The following is a 21940-nucleotide window of genomic DNA, read 5'->3' on the forward strand; positions in this document are numbered from 1 at the left end:
ACAAGGTCATGCATCACAAATATAGATCCGCCGTTACTTGATTTTTGGAACAAGGATCTTGACAAGAGATCATGAAAATACTCACTGCCCGAATCTTCTAGTTGTTTACTGTCTTCACATTGTTGAATTAGACCTTCTGCTATCCATAAAAGAACGGATCCTCCTCTTCGAATTCATAATCCTTCGGCAAAATTGCACAATAGGCAAAACATCTTTTTAAATGCGAAGGCAGATGGTGATAGCTTAACTTCAAAACAGAAGGAATCTCAGTTTCATCCTGTAAGTCTCATATTTTACTGTCCAATATAGCTCTCCACTCATCAATTCTCTGCTTAGATCGAAGAAGACCACCAAGAGCCCTAGCTGCCAGAGGTAAACCTTTGCGTTTCTCAACAACCCTTTGACGAGTTGACTCGAAGTTTCCGTGCGTGCCAGCATCTCTGCCCTCAAATGCATGATTTACGAACACCGACCAGCAGTCATCATCAGACAGAAGCTTCAGCTCATAATTTTTACCAGATCCCATTGTTAAGGCGACAACCATGCTGCGAGTAGTCACAATTATCCTGCTGCCGGGTGCTCCAGCCATGAAGGGAGACTTAAGAGCTTGCCACAATTCATACTTCTTGTCCCAAACATCATCCAAGACAATCAAAAACTTCTTCTAAAACACAGCTTCCTTTAGCTTAAGCTGCACTGAATTCAAATCCGTCAGACCACAAGAGGAGAGGGTGATCGACTCCAGAATAGCCTTGGAGATCCTGAGAACATCGAAGTCATCAGAAACACAAACCCAAGCTTTGGGTTCGAAAGCTTCCGTTAACTTGTCGTTGTAGACCTCCTGAGAAAGTGCTGTTTTCCTGATGCCTCCCATACCCACAAGGGGTATTACTCGAAAGTTGGCAGCATCACTCGGATCATTCTTTAACACCATATCAAGCATCCTGTCCTTGTCTTCATCTCTCCCATAAACAGCTGGTTCGCTAGTTAAGCAAGTGGTGGGTGGTCTTTGCCTTAATGCAGCACTATGCGTTGACCCTCCAGCAATCTTTTCCAATCCAAGAACAGCTCTCCTTTTACAGAGTTCTTCAAGCCGGCTACTGATTTCTTTAATCTTAGGCCTCATGCTAATACCGGACATAACACTACTTGCACCAGAGGAAACACCTTGGATGAGGCTGCGAACCCTGCTAGGGCTGGCTTCACGTTTCTTCAACAATCTAAGCCCGGCTTCAGTAGCAAACTCATCGAGTATGCCCTCTGCATCGTAAGCCAAGTCTCGGAGGTCATCCAGCCACAGCTTCACAGCCCTGTCGGTGAGCTGCTTCTCCTCTGCATCGATCAGCACTGCCTCAATTGTCTTGAGTGTTTCCTCCCACTTTTTCAGCTTTGAACGGACACCCTCTTGGCCGGCTAACTTCAGCAACTCAGGGGACATTAATCTTTCGAACAAGACCTGAAGAAAGGCAGAAAGAAAGAGCTCCGCCACAGGCATGGCTTCGCTTTTTTTTGGGGGGGATACTTTTGTAAGTAAAAAAAGAGAAAGAAAATCAGAAGAATTCAGAGGGGTTATCACACAAAAGAAAGAATAAAAGCAATAAGCCAGGGGGACCGAGACTTCAATATTTGCAAAAGAAAGGTTACCAGAAAAATGGATTTGATACGTTTTTGTATGAATATTGATGTATGCACCTCCATTAGTACAGTATTTATAATAGATAAAACAAAACAAAAAAAAAATCGTCTCGTAGAAATCTTCTTTTGTCTTAAAATAATTTTTTTAATTTTGTAGTGATGGTATAACATTTATAGCGCTTACTGTAGTACACATAATATTATCGATTTTTTAATTAATCTTTCATTTAATGTTCATATAATCATATGTATAATTTGACTTATTTTTTCATTATTTTTCTAATTAACCTTAACCCATATAATTTTAAGGACAATTCTATTACCAATTAAAAATATTTTAAATAAATATTAGTAATTTTACAAAAAAAATTCAAGATTCTAATATTTGAGTACTAATTTGATTCTTACTATTATATGTCACTCATATAATTAATAAATAACACATCAATTAGAATAAAACTCAAATATTGAATCTCTATTATTACCCTTTGCAAAATGGCATCACTAGACAATCTGACCAATAATTTATAAAGTTAAATTAAAGATTTAAAGGCTGAACAGAAAGGATCAAGTCAGTGTCATACAGCATTCTAAGCAACTTCACATGCCGTACTAATATTTTTATCAATAAAATGCATAATTATTTTGTCCAATTTTTTTTAATAATGATATGCAATTAAAATCCATCTGCATTTCTATTCGCGGACCGGATATTTCCATCCATTAATATTCATGAATGTGTTTATTTTACTCGTTTTATTAAGATATAGCTAAATGATAAGATGTTATATTGAGTAGAATAAGGTACACTTACACCTTGATATTACTATTGTTAAGCCTTATTTTCAATATTATTGTTGGACCCTTACTTATAACCTTAAAATTTTAGGTTAAAAAGTTTCCAAATCCCTAAAGTTATTGTATTATTGTATTTATATAGTTTCTTAGTTCTTATTCCTTACACGTTTAATATAGAGTGAAAATACATATTTTTTTAATTTTCTAGTTCACTTTAAAGCTTATTTTTCAGCAAATTTCTTTTTTAACTCTTAGTCAACATCTTAAAAAATGTATTAAGACTCATTTTAAATATTATTATTGTTCCTCACCTAACTCAAAGTTTCAAATTATGGGGTGATTCTGAGGGGAGGTGCTGGATTCACTGGTGTAGATGGCCGATGGTTTGTTTTCTAGTAGATGAGGGCAGCCTCGGCATCGTCCTTTGATAATATGGTAGAGGCCTTTGAGATCAAACTTTGGTGGCGATTTCGTCAACAGAGTTTGCTGTGGGCTTCCTTCATGAAGTCTAAGTATTGTAGATCAACGCACCCGGGCATTATCCAGTTTCTCTATCTTGCCTCTCCTCTATGGCGACGCCTCTGTACGATTCGTTGCACGGCTGGGCCTCACGAGCGTTGGCTAGTTGGGAGGAGAGACTGTAGTTTCTGGTCGGCTCTAATCTCAGACTTGCTAGTTCTGCTTTTGGCTTCATGCCTTCCCAACTGAGGGGAGTCTTGGATTCCCAGATTATGGAGGGATTGCGAGTTATGGTTACCCCTAGGAGGTCGATTCGATTAGTTGCTTGGACGAGGCCGCCTCCTGGGGTGGTCAGGCTGACTATGGACGGTTGGTCTAAGGGCAATCGTAGGATGGCTGCTTCCAGGGGCATTCTTCAGGATCACCAATGCATGGTTTTAGCTGCCTTTGGATCTTTCTTGGGCCACAAGCCCATCTTATATGCTGAGCTCATGGCGGTGTGCGAGGGTTTGGAGTTAGCCATTCAGCTTGGTCACTCAGTGCTCGATGTTGAGTCAGATTCGGCTACGGTGGTGTCATGGACACACACCCAGGGTCATGTTCGGTGGGATTATGCTTATTCTCTGCGTCGGGCGTGTCGTCTGATATCTTCATCCCCCATTCAGATGAGACATGTCTTTCGAGAGGCTACCTATGCAGCTGATTTTCTGGCCAACTAGGCCTGCTCTCATCGGACTAGTCAGTGTTTCTTTTCTCATCAGCTGCCTAGAGGCTTATCGAGTATTCTTCTCACAGACGCACAAGCGATCCCTCATGTCAGACGATAAGACTTTTTCTTATTACTTTTTGTATCACATTTTCTCTTGGGCTGTATTGGCTCATGTCCCGCCTAACCCCCACCTTTTCTCTGGTGGTTTCAAAAAAAAAAAAAAACTCAAAGTTTCAAATTAAACAGTTGCTGGAAGACGCGGTGTCTTAGACATCAACCAACATAGCTATCATTGCAGAGAAAAGATTCTTATTATTGAAAATTTACGACTCTCTTTTTGGGAAAAAAAAAAGAGTTATTTTGTACTTGCGTACGTAATGCACTTGACACTCTTATATAAACAAAGGGTAAGTTTACGTTACATTTTATGTAAGAAACATAACTGACATGACCATTTAATTGATGTAAGCGCAACACGTGTTAATTTAGGGCAGTAATAAAAACTTGTTGAAACCGGTTGGAAACCAGTTGCAAAATGGGTCAAGGGTAAAGTCAATCCCATGCGTTTCTCATTACAGCCAGTTGAAGGTAAGGTGGTAATCACTGAAAATTTTGAAAAGAAAGGAACAACTTTTTTTTTAAGAGAAAATGTCGGGAGTTATTCACGAGATCGGAGAAGCCCTTCACGTGGGAGGAGGGCAAAAGGAGGACAAGCACAAGGGAGAGCACCATAGTGGGGACCAGCACACTACTGATGTTCACCATCAGCAGCAGTATCACGGCGGGGAACATAGGGAGGGCGAACACAAGGAGGGCTTGGTGGACAAGATCAAGCAGAAGATCCCCGGTGCTCGCCGCCGCCCACGGTGAAGAGAAGAAAAAGAAGAAGGAGAAGAAGAAGCACGAGGACGGACGCGAGAGCAGCAGCAGCAGTGACAGCGATTAAATTAATTAACTTTAATGAGAGATGTGTGACGCATCATCATCAGCATAATCATCCATCATCTTAGATTTATTCTATAATAAAAATTTGGTGTGTGTATGTGGTCACGGTATGAGCTTGCTGCTTTATTTTTGGGGTGTCTCCTCAAGGTGGTGTTGTGTTTTAATTATTGCTTTTGCGAGACACTGTTTTTAATTTACCCAGTCGGTGTGTAATTCGTCTTTTTTATCAATGTAAATTTCGATTATCAATCATATGATAAGATTAGGTAAGGCCGCTCTTTGTTCTGCTCGCAGTTTACCTACAACGGAAGCCAATCGCTCGGGCACACACCTAATTACTGTATTTTCTGTCTTGAATTTTCTGGATTTTCGTCACTCATCATTTCCATCTAAAATTATCTTTACCGAATAACCCCTTAGCTTGGTTTTTTCGACAACCGTTTTAGCAGGTAGCCATTCTTTTATTTTTAAAAATGAATTCCCAACCAGTACCTAAACCTAATTTTAGGTTATGTTTCATCACAGCCGTTGGATCTGCAAATTGAGGAATCCAATGATTCATTTTCTCGGAATGTTACTTACATCAAATGTAAGTTAAGCGCTGCCATAAACAAATTGTCTTGATTGCAGCGGGTTCTTGGAAATCAATGGATTAAAATTGTTTTTTTCTCCAGCATGGTCTAAAACGACGGGGAGCTCTCTTTTTTGTTTGCTTTGTATTACTTTTTATTTTTTTAAAATGAAAAAGAATACTGCGCAAGGGTGGCAACATTTCCCACGGGCCCACACTTTTTCTAAACTCATTTGTTCCACAAAAAATAATTATAATATGGCTATAGTTACGTTGAAACTTATCTATAGTGGAACATGAATTTTTATTATACACGTAAAGTGATAAAAAATTTAAAAAAAATTATTATAATTGTAATCACATGGTTATAAAAGAGTGTTTCATAAAAGAGCGGTTCCAACATAACCGGATCGTTATAATAAGTTTATATTATGTAGACAAATCCACAATTTCAACTTTTTAAAACTTTCGTGATGCTTCTTTTTTCAATTTGGAAAACATTACGTGTGAATAAAAGGTATATGTTGAAGAAATTTGTTATTGAAAGGGTAATTTTGGCATTTAGATATATTTTCAATTGGGGTGTTATATATTATATAAAATGTAGGGATATGTAAATTAAAACTGTCAAATTCCTCTCCATATCTATTTTTTAAAAATAAATTTATTATCTTAATATTCGTTAAATTTTGTGTTTGGTAAAAATTAATTTGTTGATGTTCATTTTTAAATGGTGTTGTTGTTTCTCATAGTTAGTGATACTAATTATTTGTTGTTAAAAAAAATATAAATGAATTGATGAGAATTTGTGAAATTAACAATAGGAAGAGAAGAAATAGTTAATTAATTTTTAAAAAATTATTTAGATAATAAAATCTATATATATATATATATATAAAGCTGTGACTTGAGGAAGTGATGTGACATCACCATTTCTCATCTTTATATATTCTCTATTATCTAATAAATAGAGAAATTTTCTTTTAGATTTGGTTTTTCATCTTCTCATAATTAATTTGATTGTTATTACACAATAACAATTATGTAAAGATTTTAATGAGGCACATTCTTTGTAATGAACATTCAAAGGGGAGTGTTATGAATTTATTAAAATAAATATAGATGTTCATAATATAAATCTCTTAATCTCATCACTATCTCCCATTAGCAACCTTTAGCTTCCCTATAACTCCCACTATCTCACAAGGAATTATGATCCATAATTTTTCATTAATGTCATGGAGTGATTATGTAACTATAAAGGGAGAGCTCATTTTTTTGTTTTATACACACACCATTAGAATGAATAAAATCACTCTATAATATATTCTCTCATTTTATTCTTTATCTTGCGTTGCTTCTTTATTTGTATTGCTGGCTAATAGCTTTTTTTGTTTTTATAAGGCTGTTTCATCTTTAAAAAAATCAATTCATATTTTTTATCAATTTCATTAAGTGTAAAGTAAAAAAAAAGGATAATACTAAATTCTTTTTTCAAAGCCGTGTGAAACGCTGTTCTATTTTCTAGTTTTTAATAAGAAAGAAGACGTTTGAGAGAAAATTAATGGATTCAAGGTGTGTTTGGGAGTGAGATGCTGTAATTTTTAAACTATAACTATTGTGGAGTAAAAATTATAACTGTAAATTAGAAGCTGATATGTTTTTGCCGTGTGAGTTTTGCAATTTTATTTTATTAGTGAATTTCATAAGTCCCAGTCCAGCGTTGAATTAATTGGGGAATAATGAAATTCATGAAATGTAGCGCTGCCGCTGCATACAATTAATTGTCATTTAACGACGACCACAACAACAACAACAACAATAATAATAATTGTTACACCAGTTAATGAAATGATGAATATTTCGATTGTAAATTCTGGGAATATACCCTGTCAATTTCCTAAACTCTTTCAAAGAAATTCATGCACTAGGGTCCTACGTGTATAAAAAATACAAGTGGCAGGTCTTATATTTCTACAAGAAAAATTCCACAGGGCGGAAATTAAGAATGAAATGGATTAATTTATGCAAGCAAAATTTCCCACAAGGCAAACAAAGAACTTGTCTTGATTGGAGCAGGTTCTTGGAAACCAATTAAATTAAAATTTTTCTTGTTATAGGAATCATGTGGACTCCAGCATAGTCTAAAACGACGGCCCTTGTAGCTTTTTTTATTGGCTTTTTTATTACTTTTTGATTTAAAAAAGGATTATTTCCACCCAATTCCCAAATGATTTGATATTTTTCACTGCACACCTAAATATTTTGATAATTTTCACTGCACCTCATTTTCGTTATTTTGACTATTATTTTTAAGAACTGTTTAAAATTTAATTAAATATCAGAAATACTCCTTATTTTAAATTGGACAAGAATTAAATGACATAAAATATTAATATGATAATTGATATTTATATTAAAAAAATTTAATTAAAGGTAATTAAATAATAATCTCATCAATTAAATTATTAAATTAATTTAAGTTATCATTATCAAAAAAGTATTTAGGGTATAAATTTTCAAATTTACCCTTTGACTGTTAGAATAAACGGTCAAATTAAGATATTTGGGTGTGAGATGATAATTGTTGAAACATTTGAGGGGGATAAAAAGTATTGAAACATCAGGGAGCACGACGGAATTAACCCTTAAAAATTGGGAAAGAAAATTGGCATTTCACGCGGGCCCACACTTTTTCCAACTCATCCATTCCACAAAATAATTATAATAAATTTATGTTATTTTGACAAATCTGCAGTTTCAACTTTTTAAAACGTTTGCGTTGCTTCTTTTTTCAATTTGGAAAAATGTTATGTGTGAATAAAAGGTATACATTGAAGAAATTTGTAAATAAATGGGTAATTTTGGTATTTAGATATATTTTAAACTGGGGTGTTATATATTATAAAAAAGAGTAGGGCTATTTCATCTCTATATTCATTAAAAAAAATGCATTATCTTGGTATTCATTGACTTTTGTGTTTGGTAAAAATTAATTTTTTGATTTTCATTAACTTTTATAATTGATAAAAATTTATTGATGTTAGTTTTCAAAAGGTGATTTTGTTCCTCTTAGTTAATGATACCCATTGTTTATAGTTAAAAAAATATATTTAAGTGAATTAATGATAATTTGTGAAATTAAAAAGAGGAAGAGAGGAAAGTATTAATTAAGTAATTTTTCAAAAATTATTTAGATGATAAATTTTTAATTAATAAAAAAATTAACGGGTTCAAATAGCCACATCCTATATTAAAAAAAAATAAAAATATTTACTATCCCTTCCCTTTTACTTTAATTTAAATTTCATATTAGCCCTATATGGTTATTTAGTTTTCTTGTTATAGACCCACCATCACTATGTTTATAAAAAACTTCATTATTGCCCCTTGCAGATTTTGTACTTTTATGTAATTGCCCGCTAAAGTTTATATTTCATTTTCCCCTATTATGTAACCCTTTCAAACCAAAACACTAATACTGCTTCTGGTTGTAACTTGCATGTAACCTATACTGTTATCAATAATGCTAATTCAAAAAAAATGAAAAAAAAAAAACAATTCCTAAGAAGCCACTAGGCTAAGCCTAGTGGTGAGAACTCATGACCTCATAATTTCGAACCCCACAATGTATTGTGGGGTTTAAATTTCCTTCCTCAATTTGAGTGAATGCAATGTTTTCCCTTTCAAAATGTGAGTAGAGTAGACGTCACTCGAATATTAGAGAGGATAAAAATTTGGGCGTGCTTCATAAGAATTGATGTAAACTAGTTCCAGTAATAGTTTAATTTGTAAATATCAATTATAATCTCATATAATATGAGTTGTACTCTTGAACAATAGTCTCATGTAATAAAAATAATAATTCCTAACACAATTTCAATCTCAATTGAATAAGAAAAATTCTCAAAGAAAATAATTGAGTAAACATAACATTACTCATAATATTTTATATATGTGATGAACATCCACAAGTACAAATAAATGTTACAGTGATAACAAATGAGACATGTTTTATTTTTGTAAACAAATTTTGGCTGGGATATTTTTGCCTATAAATTTGTGTAAATTAATCTTATTTTTAAATAGATTTTAAAAACATTCATATTATTATTTTAAATTTGAAAAAGAGAAAAATTTAAAATTTTAATCAATCAAATCATTTTCTTTACACAAGTCTCTTGACTATTGTCAATCATATATGTTGTTATAACATAATTTTAATTTGACTATTCCACCATTATTCCATAAATGATTAAATTATTTGAACACATATTTTTGTGCCATAAATTTAAACAATTAATGGAGATTTAATTGGTTAACTGTTTAATTTTTTTCTTTTGTCAAATTATTAAAAATAATTCAAATTTTTTATAATTATTTTTTGAAATGGGGTGAGTTTGCACAATTGAGGATGCAAGTATCGCCACCCAATAATCATTTAGAATTTCTTTTTAATTTAATCATATTTTGTGTTAAGAAGAAAAATAAAAATAAATGCCAAACCCAGTTTACAGTGTTTTGCACTTTATTAAAAATGCATCAAAAATTTTTGTAGTTATCCATAAAGTACATATGAAGTTTACAAAGTACACCACTTTTCCACTTTTTTTATCAAAACTGTTCAAGGACTTAATAAAATATTAAAAAAATGATTATTTTGCCTTGAACCTAAAAAAAAAATTAATTCAGCTAAATGATAAAAATGATTGTTTTGCACTTTATTAAGAATGCTACAAAATTAACAATATAGACTCATCAAACTTACTAATTTAAATAAATAAAACCACCAAAATTAGGACTTAAGCTAATTTTTAGCTTTGTATGTCATAAATCGAGAATTTATGCTCACATAATCTATCCTGAATAATTCTGACAACAATAACAGATCTCTCAATAATAATAATCACCAATAGAAATAGTCATAATTATCCAAAACACAATCAAAATAATTATAAAATCAATTACGAAATTTTTTGAATATTATAATTTATTGCCATCAATTAAAAATAATAACACAAAATCAGATATGGTAGAACTGAAAAGGACAAAATCATTTTCGTCCCTAGAGTTTTATACAATAATTCATTTCATCTCTAATTTTTAAATAATAATCCAAAACATCATTTCACTAACTCACTGTTAGTTTAATGTCCTAAAATAATTCATTCATTGAGGGAGAAATAAGATTTTTCATTAAATGTGATACAAACTTTATTAAAATAAAGTTTTTACACAATTAAATAATACTACAAAATATACAAAATTTATTAATTTGTTTTAAATGAAATCAACGATGAAATAATTTGATATAGTCACTAAATAATTGTCATAAGTACCAAACTGTAATTAACACAATATCTTTAAATTATTGGAATAAAAACTCAAAAATACAATCAATTTTTATTTGCTTGCATGTACTGAATATTTTCTTAATCTTCAATCAATTTTTATCTTGAGCTTTACCACCACTCTTCTTTGACCATTATTGTCTCCCTAAGTCAGCTCATAGTGCAATTAGAGAGTATACGAATACAAGCATGGAAATTATGATTAATTTTTTAACTTAAATTTGGGGTTTATAGAGCTTTCATGCTGCCAAAATAGGGAGAAGCGCAAAACAATTCCTTGAAATAGAAGTTTTTATTTTTTTAAGTATTTTCTTGTTTAGTGTGATTAGATAAAAATTATTTTTATATATATGTCAACTTTTATTTATTTTTTCTAATTTTCTCTTTAATGATTTTTTTTTACCCTCAATGAATTACTAATAAACAGCATTTAACTAACGTTGAGTTAATAAAAAGATGTTTTAGGTTATTGTTTAAAAAATAAGGGTTAAAATGAACTATTGCATGAAACATAAGAGATTTTTTCCAAACTAAAATTTATAGTTTGTTTTCTTCCATTTAAAATAACAAAACATTTTAAAAGTATTCAAAATAACAATTAATAAACAATGATTTAATGTTTAAGGGTAAAATAATATTTTTTAATATTTTGTTAAGTCTTTTAATAGGTAAACACTACTTTACAATTAATATGGTAAATCTCTCACTCATAAACAGTATAGGAATGGGATCCACTCACTATTCATGTGAGAGATTATACCTACATTAAATGTAAAGTAGTGAGATCCCTTTTAATATTGTTAATGAAAAAATAGAAAATAGGACCTGTTTACGTTACAGACTCTTTTAGTAATGAGACCTGTGATCTCAATCGTTGGATGTGGAGAGAGAGATGGAGGGTTGGCGAGCGGTCACGAAAATAAGGGGAAATAAATCCCATAGCATAGGGAAACCGGCTTTAATGGTTAGCGTGCAACCGGATGTGAGAGCTAACAAAAGGCCACGTGGTTGGAGAAATTAACACCAGCATTTAACCTTTCTCATACGAATCCAACAAGCACCTAACTGGACCTCGATATCGGCGACGAAGCACCGGCGATCGGATGTGAGGATCGATGAGCCTGCCTCCGATGCAGCCTCGATTGCTGAAACTGGACCACACACCGTGGATCCAAAGTCAGAAAATTTGTAGGAGATGCAACGTCGCCTCGCTTGCTATATCAGACTGCAAATGAAATTTCGAAACGCTGCAATCCTAGACCCACCCACATTTTTCCACTATCAAGCGGCAAATATTTGGACTTTCAATTTCAAAACACCAGCGCTCATGCTCCAAATTCAGTGACGGGTTACCGGTCAGCAACCGGGAGAATTTCATTTTGTAACCGGAAGAAAACCGAAATGGCAGGTTCCATATATAATCTCCCATTCCATCCGCCGTCCACGTGCCGCGCACCCATATATCATCTTGTCAACTCACAGTCTGTTACTAGCAGAGTTTGTAGCGTAGACAGGTCCTAGAAAATAATATACTTTGTGCGAATTAGCAGCACCTTCACTGACAACCAACTCACTTGCTTTGGCCATGGCCGCCAGTTCACCGCTGCTAACCTCCGAACATTCGAAGAAGACAAAGCCCAACAGGAGAAAACGAACCCGAAAGGGCGGAGAAGCCGAAAAGCTCGACTCTCTCAAATGGAACCACTCTTTCTCAGCCGAAGACAACGACCCTTTTGCCTTCCTCGTTGGCTCCAATGAACTCGACGGAGGTCAATTAACACTTTCCCCTTTTTTTTCTTAATTTATCATTGTTCTTTAGTTTAGTTGTTGCCCACGCGTTTAAATTTAAGGTTTAGTTTTTTTCCCCCATGGTGTATGTGTTTCAAAGTTTAGAGAAATAATTAATGTAGTAGTATCAATGAAATGAGGTCAATTTTTAGTTAATTTGAGCACAAATATTGTGTTCAAAGTTGTGTTTTTCTCTGAGCTTTTTATTGGCAGTCAATTGTAGCATGGGGGTTTATGGGGTTTAAGCTTTGCTCATAGTTTATGGTTTTTGTTTATTATCTTGAATGCAGGTTTTCTTTCACTTGAAGAGATTGATGAAGCCAGTTATAATTTGCAAATTCCAAAACCCGAGAAGGGAAAGCCTGGGAAGAAGCTGAATTCGAAGAAAAGGAAACGTAGTAGTGCCAATGAGGAGGATTCTGGTGATGGGGATGGGGATGGGGATGAAGATGGAAGTGGAGTGCAAAAGCAGGAAGAGAAGAATTTGAAGAATGAGACAGGAAAGAAAAAGAAGAAGAAAAAGAAGGGAAAGAAAATTAAGACAGTTGAGGAATCTGTTGCTGGTTAGTGGTTTGTGTATCTTAGATTTATTTGTTATTGTTTTAAGCTAATATGTTTTTATTCTGGCTTGGTGTTAAGAGCATTTTGATCAATTTTTATTATTGAGCTTGTTGCAGATTTTCTGTCTAATTTTTTGTGTGTAGTAAATCTTCAACTCAGTTATATATTTATTCCTGAATGTATTATTGTAACATATTTGTACACTATGTGAATTTCTCAATTCATTGGAGAGAGAGCATATAATTTTTGAAAGGTTCAAGTTTGCCAGTTGTAGGGTCAACCGCTCTTCTTTTATTCCTTTATAGTTGAATGAATTGTTTGTCCTCTACTTCTTCCACTTCATCATTTCAGTTATCTCAGTAAGTGGGTACTGTATGTTATTTGAACTTGTCAATGTGCATCTGAAAATTTATGTGAGACTAAAAGATGTTTCATACAAATTGTGGGACTGTGGTTGTAGTTAGCAATGGTCCAGATGATGCTGAAGAAGAGTTAGTCAATGAAGCTGAAATTTCAACAGAATTTGATGCATGGAATGAATTAAGGCTTCATCCTCTGCTTATGAAATCAATTTACAGGCTTCAGTTCAAGGAACCAACCCCAATTCAGAAAGCATGTATTCCTGCTGCAGCTCATCAAGGGAAGGTTGTTAGAAGTTCCTTTATAAGTAACTATGTTTGATTGATCGATGGGGTGGTTTGACAATCATACTATTTTGTTACATTACAGGATGTAATTGGTGCGGCTGAGACAGGGTCTGGTAAAACGCTTGCTTTTGGTTTGCCCATTATGCAACGTCTATTAGAAGAACGAGAAAAAGCTGCAAAGATGCTGGAAGACAAAGGGGAGGAAGCAGAAAAATATGCTCCAAAAGGGCATTTGAGAGCTCTTATCATTACCCCTACGAGGGAACTTGCACTTCAGGTACTGATAGTTGCGCGTAAAAACTTTTCTATTCATATAGCTATGTCTGGTGAAGGCTTGGCAACCATTGGCAGTAAGCAAATTTTGCTGATGTTTGCTTGGAACATGGACGGTTTTCAGCAGTGTTTGCTGCATTCTTTGCACATAGTTTACCAATCGCCAGTGGTGGTGTGCTGGGTGATCACTAAGCACAATGCTTAGAGGCCAACATGGTTGTCAATGATTATCAACTTATCGTTGTTGGCTGTTGGCAAGTGTTTAGGTCCGCTGGTAGTGGTGAAAGAGTAGGAGTATTTATTTTAAAACAACTTGAGAGTTAAAACTTAAAAGGCACAGGTAATAAGGAAATTTAGGCTTGAGTTTCTACATTTACCAGGTAACATTTTTATCGAAGTGAGGCCGGCTGATCTAAAATCTTAACAGAAGCTTCTAAGTCTCTTTTTTTCAGCAGTGAGTAGGAAGAGAGAAATGACTGGAAAAGTTTGGAAGTTCTAGTCGCTAAATAACACTGTTCAGTTTACATGTGCTGGTTAATTTGAACAAAATTGGCAGGTCCTATCTATGAATTTGAAATCTTGATGTAAGTGATACCTCTTTAGAATTGTTAATTCATTTCTCCATACGTTGGTGTTTTATCTTCTAGGTCACTGATCACTTAAAGGGAGTTGCTAAGGGTATCAATGTTAGGGTGGTTCCTATTGTTGGTGGAATGTCAACAGAGAAGCAGGAAAGACTTTTAAAAGCAAGGCCTGAGGTGGTTGTTGGAACTCCCGGGAGGTTGTGGGAACTTATGTCAGGAGGAGAAAAACATCTTGTTGAGGTTAGTGTGGATAAGTATTGTAGATAAACTACATCCTGTCACGTGTCACCTCTCTGTTCCTCGACCAATTTGTTTTGTTTTCTTTTTCAGTTACATACACTGTCGTTCTTTGTGCTGGATGAGGCTGATCGAATGATTGAAAATGGACATTTTCGAGAGTTGCAGTCAATAATTGACATGCTTCCTATGACCAATGGCTCTAATAAGGGGCAGTCTGAACAAACACAAAATTGTGTAACAGTTTCCAGCTTGCAGAGAAAGAAAAGACAAACACTTGTATTTTCTGCAACTATAGCCTTATCAGCTGATTTTCGTAAGAAGCTAAAGCATGGTTCGCTAAAATCGAAGCAATCGGTTAATGGATTAAATTCTATAGAAACTCTTTCTGAGCGAGCAGGGATGAGAGCTAACGTCGCTATTGTTGATTTGACGAATATGTGTGTCTTGGCAAATAAGCTGGAGGAGTCATTTATTGAGTAAGTATTTTTAGCTAGTGCTTGGCTTTGGAAACTCTTTTCTTACAAAATGCATGTTTGCCTTCCCAATTGGACACAGTAAAAATATAGGCGAGAGAGAACTCTACCAAATATGTTATTTTCATTTGTCTTTCATGGAAGCTGCTTTTACCTAGAGAACTCCTATCATAGCCTCATAAAACACTGATTCCATTTAAGACTAGCAGTATCACATACAATGAAAAAGTTTGTCAGTGTGCTAAACAGTGGCTACATCACTTTTCTGGGTCCTGCATCGATTAGGGTACATCATTTTAAGGTTTGCAAACCACAGGCTCAACCGTGATTATATGTCTAACACCTGTACAATCAAACCAAATGAAAAGATGACTACTTTATCATTATGCCATCTTGATTAATATGGCCTTTATACATGGAGAAAAGTGTTGCAATTAGGAACAATTCACCTTTGGTTGCTTGAGTTATGACCTCATATTAAATTTTTGGGTTATATTCTTAAGAACTAAAATAAGCCGTAGCTCACGGTTGTGTGCCTTTGTCATTTTCCTTCATATCAAATGTATGCCCTTTTGGTTCTTCATTTTAATGAATGGATGACAGTTAACAAGGTCTATAAGCTTCATCGTTAAAAGTAAATAGACAGTCATTTCAAATTTCTTCATTATCTCTTTCCTCTTTGTATGCAATTGTGTAATGCCTCCTCAACTTTAATGGCCCTTACTCTATGAATGGCTGCAGATGCAAGGAAGAAGATAAAGATGCCTACTTGTATTACATTTTGAGTGTTCATGGACAAGGCCGTACAATTGTTTTCTGTACGTCCATTGCAGCTTTGCGCCATATTTCTTCCCTCCTGAAAATTCTTGGCATAGATGTTTGGACACTTCATGCTCAGATGCAACAGCGAGCTCGTTTGAAGGTATTTAATGTGCTAATGTCTTGTTCTTTACACTGTTGGATGCTTTTGTGTACTGAGGTTCAAAAGTTTTAGTTTTCCTCAGTATTTTTCTACCTATTGGTTTGACATTTCTGAGGCGTCTATAACATGGAATTAATATCTCTATTTCTTTGAGACATGATCCTGTTACATAATGACAAAAGTTAGTAAGGCGTATTTGGTATTGTTTTGGAAACAGTGTTTTTTATTTTGTTTTAAAATATAGATATGATTAGTTTTAATGTAAATGGAAACATGTTTGGTGGTTTGTCTTGAAACTAATTTCTAAAAATGAAAATAGGAAAGCATATTTGGTAATTTGTTTGGAGAAGGGAAAACATTGAATATACATTTGGTATAATTTTCAGTAGTTATATTGCATGTGCAACTTATAAAAATTAACTTTTATTATTTAAGATGCTTTATATAAAATTAAATAAACAAGTAAAATACTATAAAAATAGCAAAATGTAATAATAAATATAAATATAGGTATGACTTTTATTTGATAGTTGTTTAGCCAGATGATAACATGGATAAGGAAAAGACCAAAAGGGGATAGAGGAAAAGATTAAATTCTATGTACTGAAATATGCAACAGCCTTATTCGTGAGTTGAAAAAACGAACCAAGGAGAGTTTCCTTTTCCATAACAACCACACCATCGTCAGTGGCGTTGGGCCATCCAGCTTACCCGAAAATGACTCCCAAAGACTAGGGTTCCCTTTTCAAAGGAGGAGTTCCCAGATACCACACCACTATGAGTAGTCCTTCCTGCCTTTATATTTTACAAAATTTTATTTAAGTAAGATAAATATTATAATTTATTAAATATCTATAATTATTTTCAATTTTTTTAATTTTATAAGATTAATGCATAAGCATAATAGTATTTATATGCATTGGTTGTTAACTTGTTTATATTAACATAAATCATATACTGTTTGTATTATACATTTTGCTGCCCCACAGACTTTTGAATAGAAAATGTTGACATTTGCTGACAAAAGTTATAAATATGTGGTCCTTATGCATTAAATGCATGCAAGGGCGGTAAACAAAAGTGGAGAACTCAATATTTGCTTTCTGTAGTTTTGTTATGAAAAGTTGGGGAATGGGAATCCATTGATTCTAATGTTTGTTTTCTCCACTTTTCTTATGAAAAGCTGGAGAATGAAAATCCACAGACTCCCACTATTGCTAGAATATTGCCCTGTCAAACACATTTTTCTTCCTTTTTTTTATTTTTGTAAAATGTGAAGTGCTCAACCAAAAATGGTACTAAATGTACCATTACATTTTACAAAAATTAAAAAAGGAAAATGCGTTTGGTTGAGCCATTTCTTAACAATAATAAAAATCCATAGAGAATCAATTATTCCCATTTCATCAACTTTCCTTGACCAAAAGTTAAGAAAGTGGAGAATGCAAATACGTTTATGCATTCTCCACTTTGTTTTCTGTCCCTAAATACATTTAATGTACGAGGCGCATGTTTCGTTACTTGTGTCTGCAAATGTCATCGTTTGCAAATAAAAAAATCAGTGATCCCACAAAATACAGACAGTAACTGATAATGTACATATTACTATAAACATATTAGCAGTTGGTATGCATATAAATTGTACACTATAAATACGTTTATGTTTTTTCATTTATTTTTTTCAAATATTGAAGACAATTATAGATATTTAATAGATTAAAGGGTTTTATTTTATTTAAATAAAAATTTATCATTGTATAAAATGCAAAATATTAAGCATCTATTAAATAAAAGTTGTAATTATATTAATATTTACTATTTATGGTATTCTGCTTATTTAATTTTGTTAAAAAAATCTAAAATAATAAAAGACAATTATAAAACATTGTACATGTAATATAACTGTTGAAAAACAATTTTCAAAGATATTATACCGGACACATTTTTGTTGTTTTCAATTTTCAAGACAAGCTACCAAAAATGTTTTCATTTTCACAAAAAACTAATCATTTATATATTCAAAAACAACATCAAAATCAATACCAAATGCAGTGTGCTTCACATTAAAGGAAGTGACATAGGCAGCTGCCTATCAAGAAAATGAGAAAGAGGAAACCAGACAAATTTTTATTAGATTGATCCTTTTCTACAATATTTGATTCATATGAAAGCTTCATAGCAACACAAAGTGTTACATTTTGGTCGCGCACATACAATGAATGAAGATTAGATGATTCTTGTTATGTGCTGGTGCTTTTTTTTGAAGAAATCGCTACGAATTTTTGTGTATGCTTCCCAGTATCCTTAACACTAAAATATTCAACATTTTTAGCTTTTTGTTATGATCATGAATCTTTTATAGTTTTCATTTTTCAAATCATATTTTAGGGAATGAAGCTGAACATAAATGTCATTATCGCTTTACTGCTTGATCATATTGTGATTTCTTATTGGTGTTCTGTAGTTTCCTTTTTCTTCTTTAATGTCTTTCTCTATTTACTGCAGGCAATTGATCGTTTCCGTGCGAATGAACATGGTATACTTGTTGCTACTGATGTTGCAGCAAGAGGCCTTGATATTCCTGGTGTTCGAACTGTTGTTCACTATCAGCTTCCACATTCAGCAGAAGTAGAACTTGTGATTCTTTCCATCAATATTTTGTTATAATCTTTTTATATTTAACCATGTCATATATATTGTATTGGCTAGGTGTATGTTCATAGAAGTGGACGAACTGCTAGAGCTTCTGCTGATGGGTGCAGTATTGCTATAATATCACCAAATGATACATCCAAATTTGTCACTTTGTGCAAATCATTTTCTAAGGTACTGCTCTCAGAAGGAAGTCTTTGGTGCTCTGAAATCAATCGTACGGTTGACATATTGTCTGCTCTATTAATTTTATTATATCGAGAGTAAGAATGCTGATTTATCGGGGAACTAAATTCTAAAGTCTTAATCAAATTAACAGTAAAACTATAAACTGCATGTCCTTAATTTTTATATCTTTTTCCTTTTTTTTTTTTCCCTTTATCTTAATCTGTAATTCTTACATCTATTTGGCCTTAACTTATTAACTCATGCACATTATTTCTGCTTCTGCTTAATGTACAGGAAAGTTTCCAGCGATTTCCCCTTGAGAACTCATACATGCCAGAGGTCATGAAACGAATGTCTCTTGCACGTCAAATTGATAAAATAATGCGAAAAGATTCTCAGGTGCATCCCTTTAACATGCCTGAAGATGTAGTTTCTATCTTTGCATAAGATGTTGTGTGGCCGTGGAACTCCAAATTTTTATGGTCTTCTAATAATTATTAACTATTCATTGTGTTTTTCTCTTCATGCTTTTCATAAGGTCCTTTTCTTTTTAGAATTTCCATTTGAGAATTTCTATCTTTGGTTGTATGCTTTTTAAGTTCACAACATGCTGTATGGCATTGAATTCCAAATTTTCGTGGTCAATTATTAACAGTTCACTGTGTTTTTCTCTTCATGCTTTTCACAATGTCCTTTTCTTTTCAGAATTTTCATTGTCTGTTTACATTTTTTTCCTTTTTTGCATTAATAAATTCTTACTGTCATTTTCCAATGCAAGTATGCGGATGTCCTGTAGTTCTGTATTAAATTTGTATTTGTCTACCCATTTTTTCATTTACAATCATTGCAGAAAATTGTAGATTGATTTCTTGACATGATGCATTTGCTTCTTTCCTGAATTTGTAATTGCTCTTATAGGAAAAAGCAAAGAAAACCTGGTTTGAACGAAATGCAGAAGCAATAGAATTAGTTGTGGACAACTATGACAGTGAGGAGGAAGTAGTAAAAAATCGTAAGCAAAAGAAAGCAACCTCCATGCAATTGAAGAAATTACAACAGGTTATCTCTTGCTACGCATTAACTTGCTACGAGCCCTAATTGCTTTTCACTGTGGACATGCTTATGTAGTCTGTCGAGTGAATGTTCTGTCAGTTCATTTTGTTAAATAATCTTTCTTGATTTCCTGTCTGAAATTTATTTCCGCAGGAGCTCAATGCAATGCTTTCACGTCCATTGCAGCCAAAAACATTTTCACGTCATTATTTGGCAGGGGTAACTACTTTCTTTTCTTAACTTAACTTTGATACTCTTCCTTTAAAAAAAGTGTGATTCTTCCTATTAAACAATTTTAATGCTTTAAATAGGATACTGATTTCTGTCTTTTGACTGATCTGGCTGTAGAGTAAGAGCAAGACTGATGTCTGATGAGTGGATGCCTGAGAGCATTCAGAAAATGCTTGTGGCTTTGATTGTATCTGTTTCAATATGAGTATTCTAAATTTCTAATTATGAAATAAGAGCCTAAAATTTTTAAGTTGAAAGGTGAGATCATGAGTTCAAAATGACTGATCAAGTAATCTGAATCATGTAACGGAGACCATCCTGCCGGCTGCACTTACAAATATTCACATACAGAAGCTACTCAGATAGCACGTTACATTTGTTAAGTATTATTCATCTTGGCATTGATTAATCGATGAAATTGATTTGATTTGACCAGAAGGTTGAGGCCCGAGGGATTTGTGGGTAATAGGAAAGCAAAAACAAAAACTGAAAATATAAAAAGGTTACTTGTCCTCTTCAAGTTAGCTTCTCAGAGCTCTTGAAAAATTGATCGTGTAGCTGTAGGACTGCCTGTATGTAGTAGGCTCTCATATCTCTCGTTTCTCATGATATTGAATGCAGGAGATTTGTGATTACCTTAGTGTTTTAAATTACTTGTCTCTTCCTCTTATTCGGGTCTAAGATTTGGGAATGCAGTGAGTTTAAATGTTTAATATTCCATATCAATTTTCATTCTTCAGGCTGGTGTATCACCTCTCCTGCAGCGTCAGTTGGAAGAAATAGCTAAAGAAAAGCTGCCTGACAGCAAGAGTGCAATAGAAAATAAAAGAAGGAAATTGGTGGTTATTGGTCAAGATTGTGTGGAACCACTCCAGGCACTCCGAAATGCTGGTCATGAGGTACAAAATTTATCCCTTTTTCTGTATCTTTCATCCCTCTTCTTGGGGGTGAGGGGAGCCAGATTAGGCATCTTTACCCTGCACAATCCATTATTGGTTAATTAGAAGTCCACCTTAATATGTAGATTCATTTCTTTTTCACTACATGTTTAAGTGTGTGCGTCCACACTCTGGGTCATTTAGTAAGAATTCAGCTATGGCCCAGCGATAACACACTGGAAAATTCCCAAAAAGATTACTAGGATTGTGCGTGATGGATAACTTTACGAGATTCATCTCCATATGTTATGTCTTTAATATTATTTTCTCCTTTGTTTCTCTCGGCTGAAATATGTATTTCTGAATGAAGAAAAATAAGAATCTATGTAAGTTTGTAATCCAATTTCTCAAAATTAAAGTTCTATCTTTAACTGTTTGTTTGGTCACATGCTCAGGTGCACATGGACGGAAAGGAGATGGCAGAAAAACGAAGAAATCTGGACAGTTTGCGGAGAAAAAGAAAAGAAGAGAAAAAATGTAATCTTTAACCATTTTCTATTTGTTTGATATCTGGGAATTTCTGTGGTCAAATTTCCCACTCTTATTACCCCCTCAGAACGAGTTAACACGTTTGTAACTGTCCCATTCTCACTTCCAGGTCTTCGTGATCAGCGTAGAAAGCAGAGGAAGAAAATGAAAGGAACTGAATAGGTATGGTTCGATTTATGGCTGAAGTTCCATTTGGATGGTTGGATTTTATTAATTAATACAAAATTTTCATACACTGCAGAATAGATCGAATGGACTGTAGAACTGTAGAATAATGTTGATAATGTTTGCATACGAGTCACTATATTTTTTTTTAAAAGCCTCATTGATCGTGTGAAATCAACTTCTTAAATTAAATTAGTTGAAATTAGAGGATGTAATGAATTTCGTAATCATTCATTACCCATTTAATTTTGATTCTGTTACACCTTTCTTCTAGAGTTTTGAGGTTTT

At 33.6% G+C, this 21940-nt stretch overlaps 2 protein-coding genes and 1 pseudogene across 3 annotated transcripts; 2 read left to right on the top strand and 1 right to left on the bottom strand.

Annotated features, from left to right (window-relative positions):
- Positions 1–286: 286 nt before the first annotated feature.
- LOC112098889 lies at positions 287–1495 on the bottom strand (annotated as a pseudogene).
- Positions 1496–4249: 2754 nt separating this feature from the next.
- Positions 4250–4547, top strand: LOC112100742 (dehydrin HIRD11-like). The gene is given in 2 exon segments (XM_024190119.1): positions 4250–4461; positions 4463–4547. Coding segments are annotated over 2 exon segments (297 nt in total).
- Positions 4548–11510: 6963 nt separating this feature from the next.
- Positions 11511–21902, top strand: LOC18032755 (DEAD-box ATP-dependent RNA helicase 13). 2 transcript variants are annotated; one of them, XM_006420346.2, is made up of 15 exons: positions 11511–12237; positions 12547–12819; positions 13278–13462; positions 13547–13741; positions 14385–14561; positions 14652–15037; positions 15776–15956; positions 18462–18584; positions 18666–18782; positions 19071–19175; positions 19695–19835; positions 19983–20048; positions 20801–20959; positions 21394–21475; positions 21597–21902. In XM_006420346.2, the coding sequence occupies exons 1-15, from the start codon at positions 12054–12056 to the stop codon at positions 21647–21649; spliced, it is 2427 nt and encodes an 808-aa protein (XP_006420409.1). In that variant the 5' UTR covers positions 11511–12053; the 3' UTR covers positions 21650–21902. The 2 variants fall into 2 exon arrangements, with proteins under 2 accessions (XP_006420409.1, XP_024037011.1); XM_024181243.1 differs by lacking the exons at positions 20801–20959; positions 21394–21475; positions 21597–21902 and adding an exon at positions 20172–20782.
- Positions 21903–21940: the final 38 nt, after the last annotated feature.

Source organism: Citrus clementina, unplaced genomic scaffold (assembly GCF_000493195.1).
Source record: "Citrus clementina cultivar Clemenules unplaced genomic scaffold, Citrus_clementina_v1.0 scaffold_9, whole genome shotgun sequence".
Taxonomy (NCBI): Eukaryota; Viridiplantae; Streptophyta; class Magnoliopsida; order Sapindales; family Rutaceae; genus Citrus; species Citrus x clementina.

Excerpts from the sequence above, each read along its gene's own strand:
- LOC18032755 (XM_006420346.2), top strand. The coding sequence starts at position 12,054 with ATGGCCGCCAGTTCACCGCTGCTAACCTCCGAACATTCGAAGAAGACA. Across the intron at positions 12,238-12,546 it reads CTCCAATGAACTCGACGGAG|GTTTTCTTTCACTTGAAGAG; the intron begins GTCAATTAACAC and ends TCTTGAATGCAG. Across the intron at positions 18,585-18,665 it reads AGCTTCCACATTCAGCAGAA|GTGTATGTTCATAGAAGTGG; the intron begins GTAGAACTTGTG and ends TGTATTGGCTAG.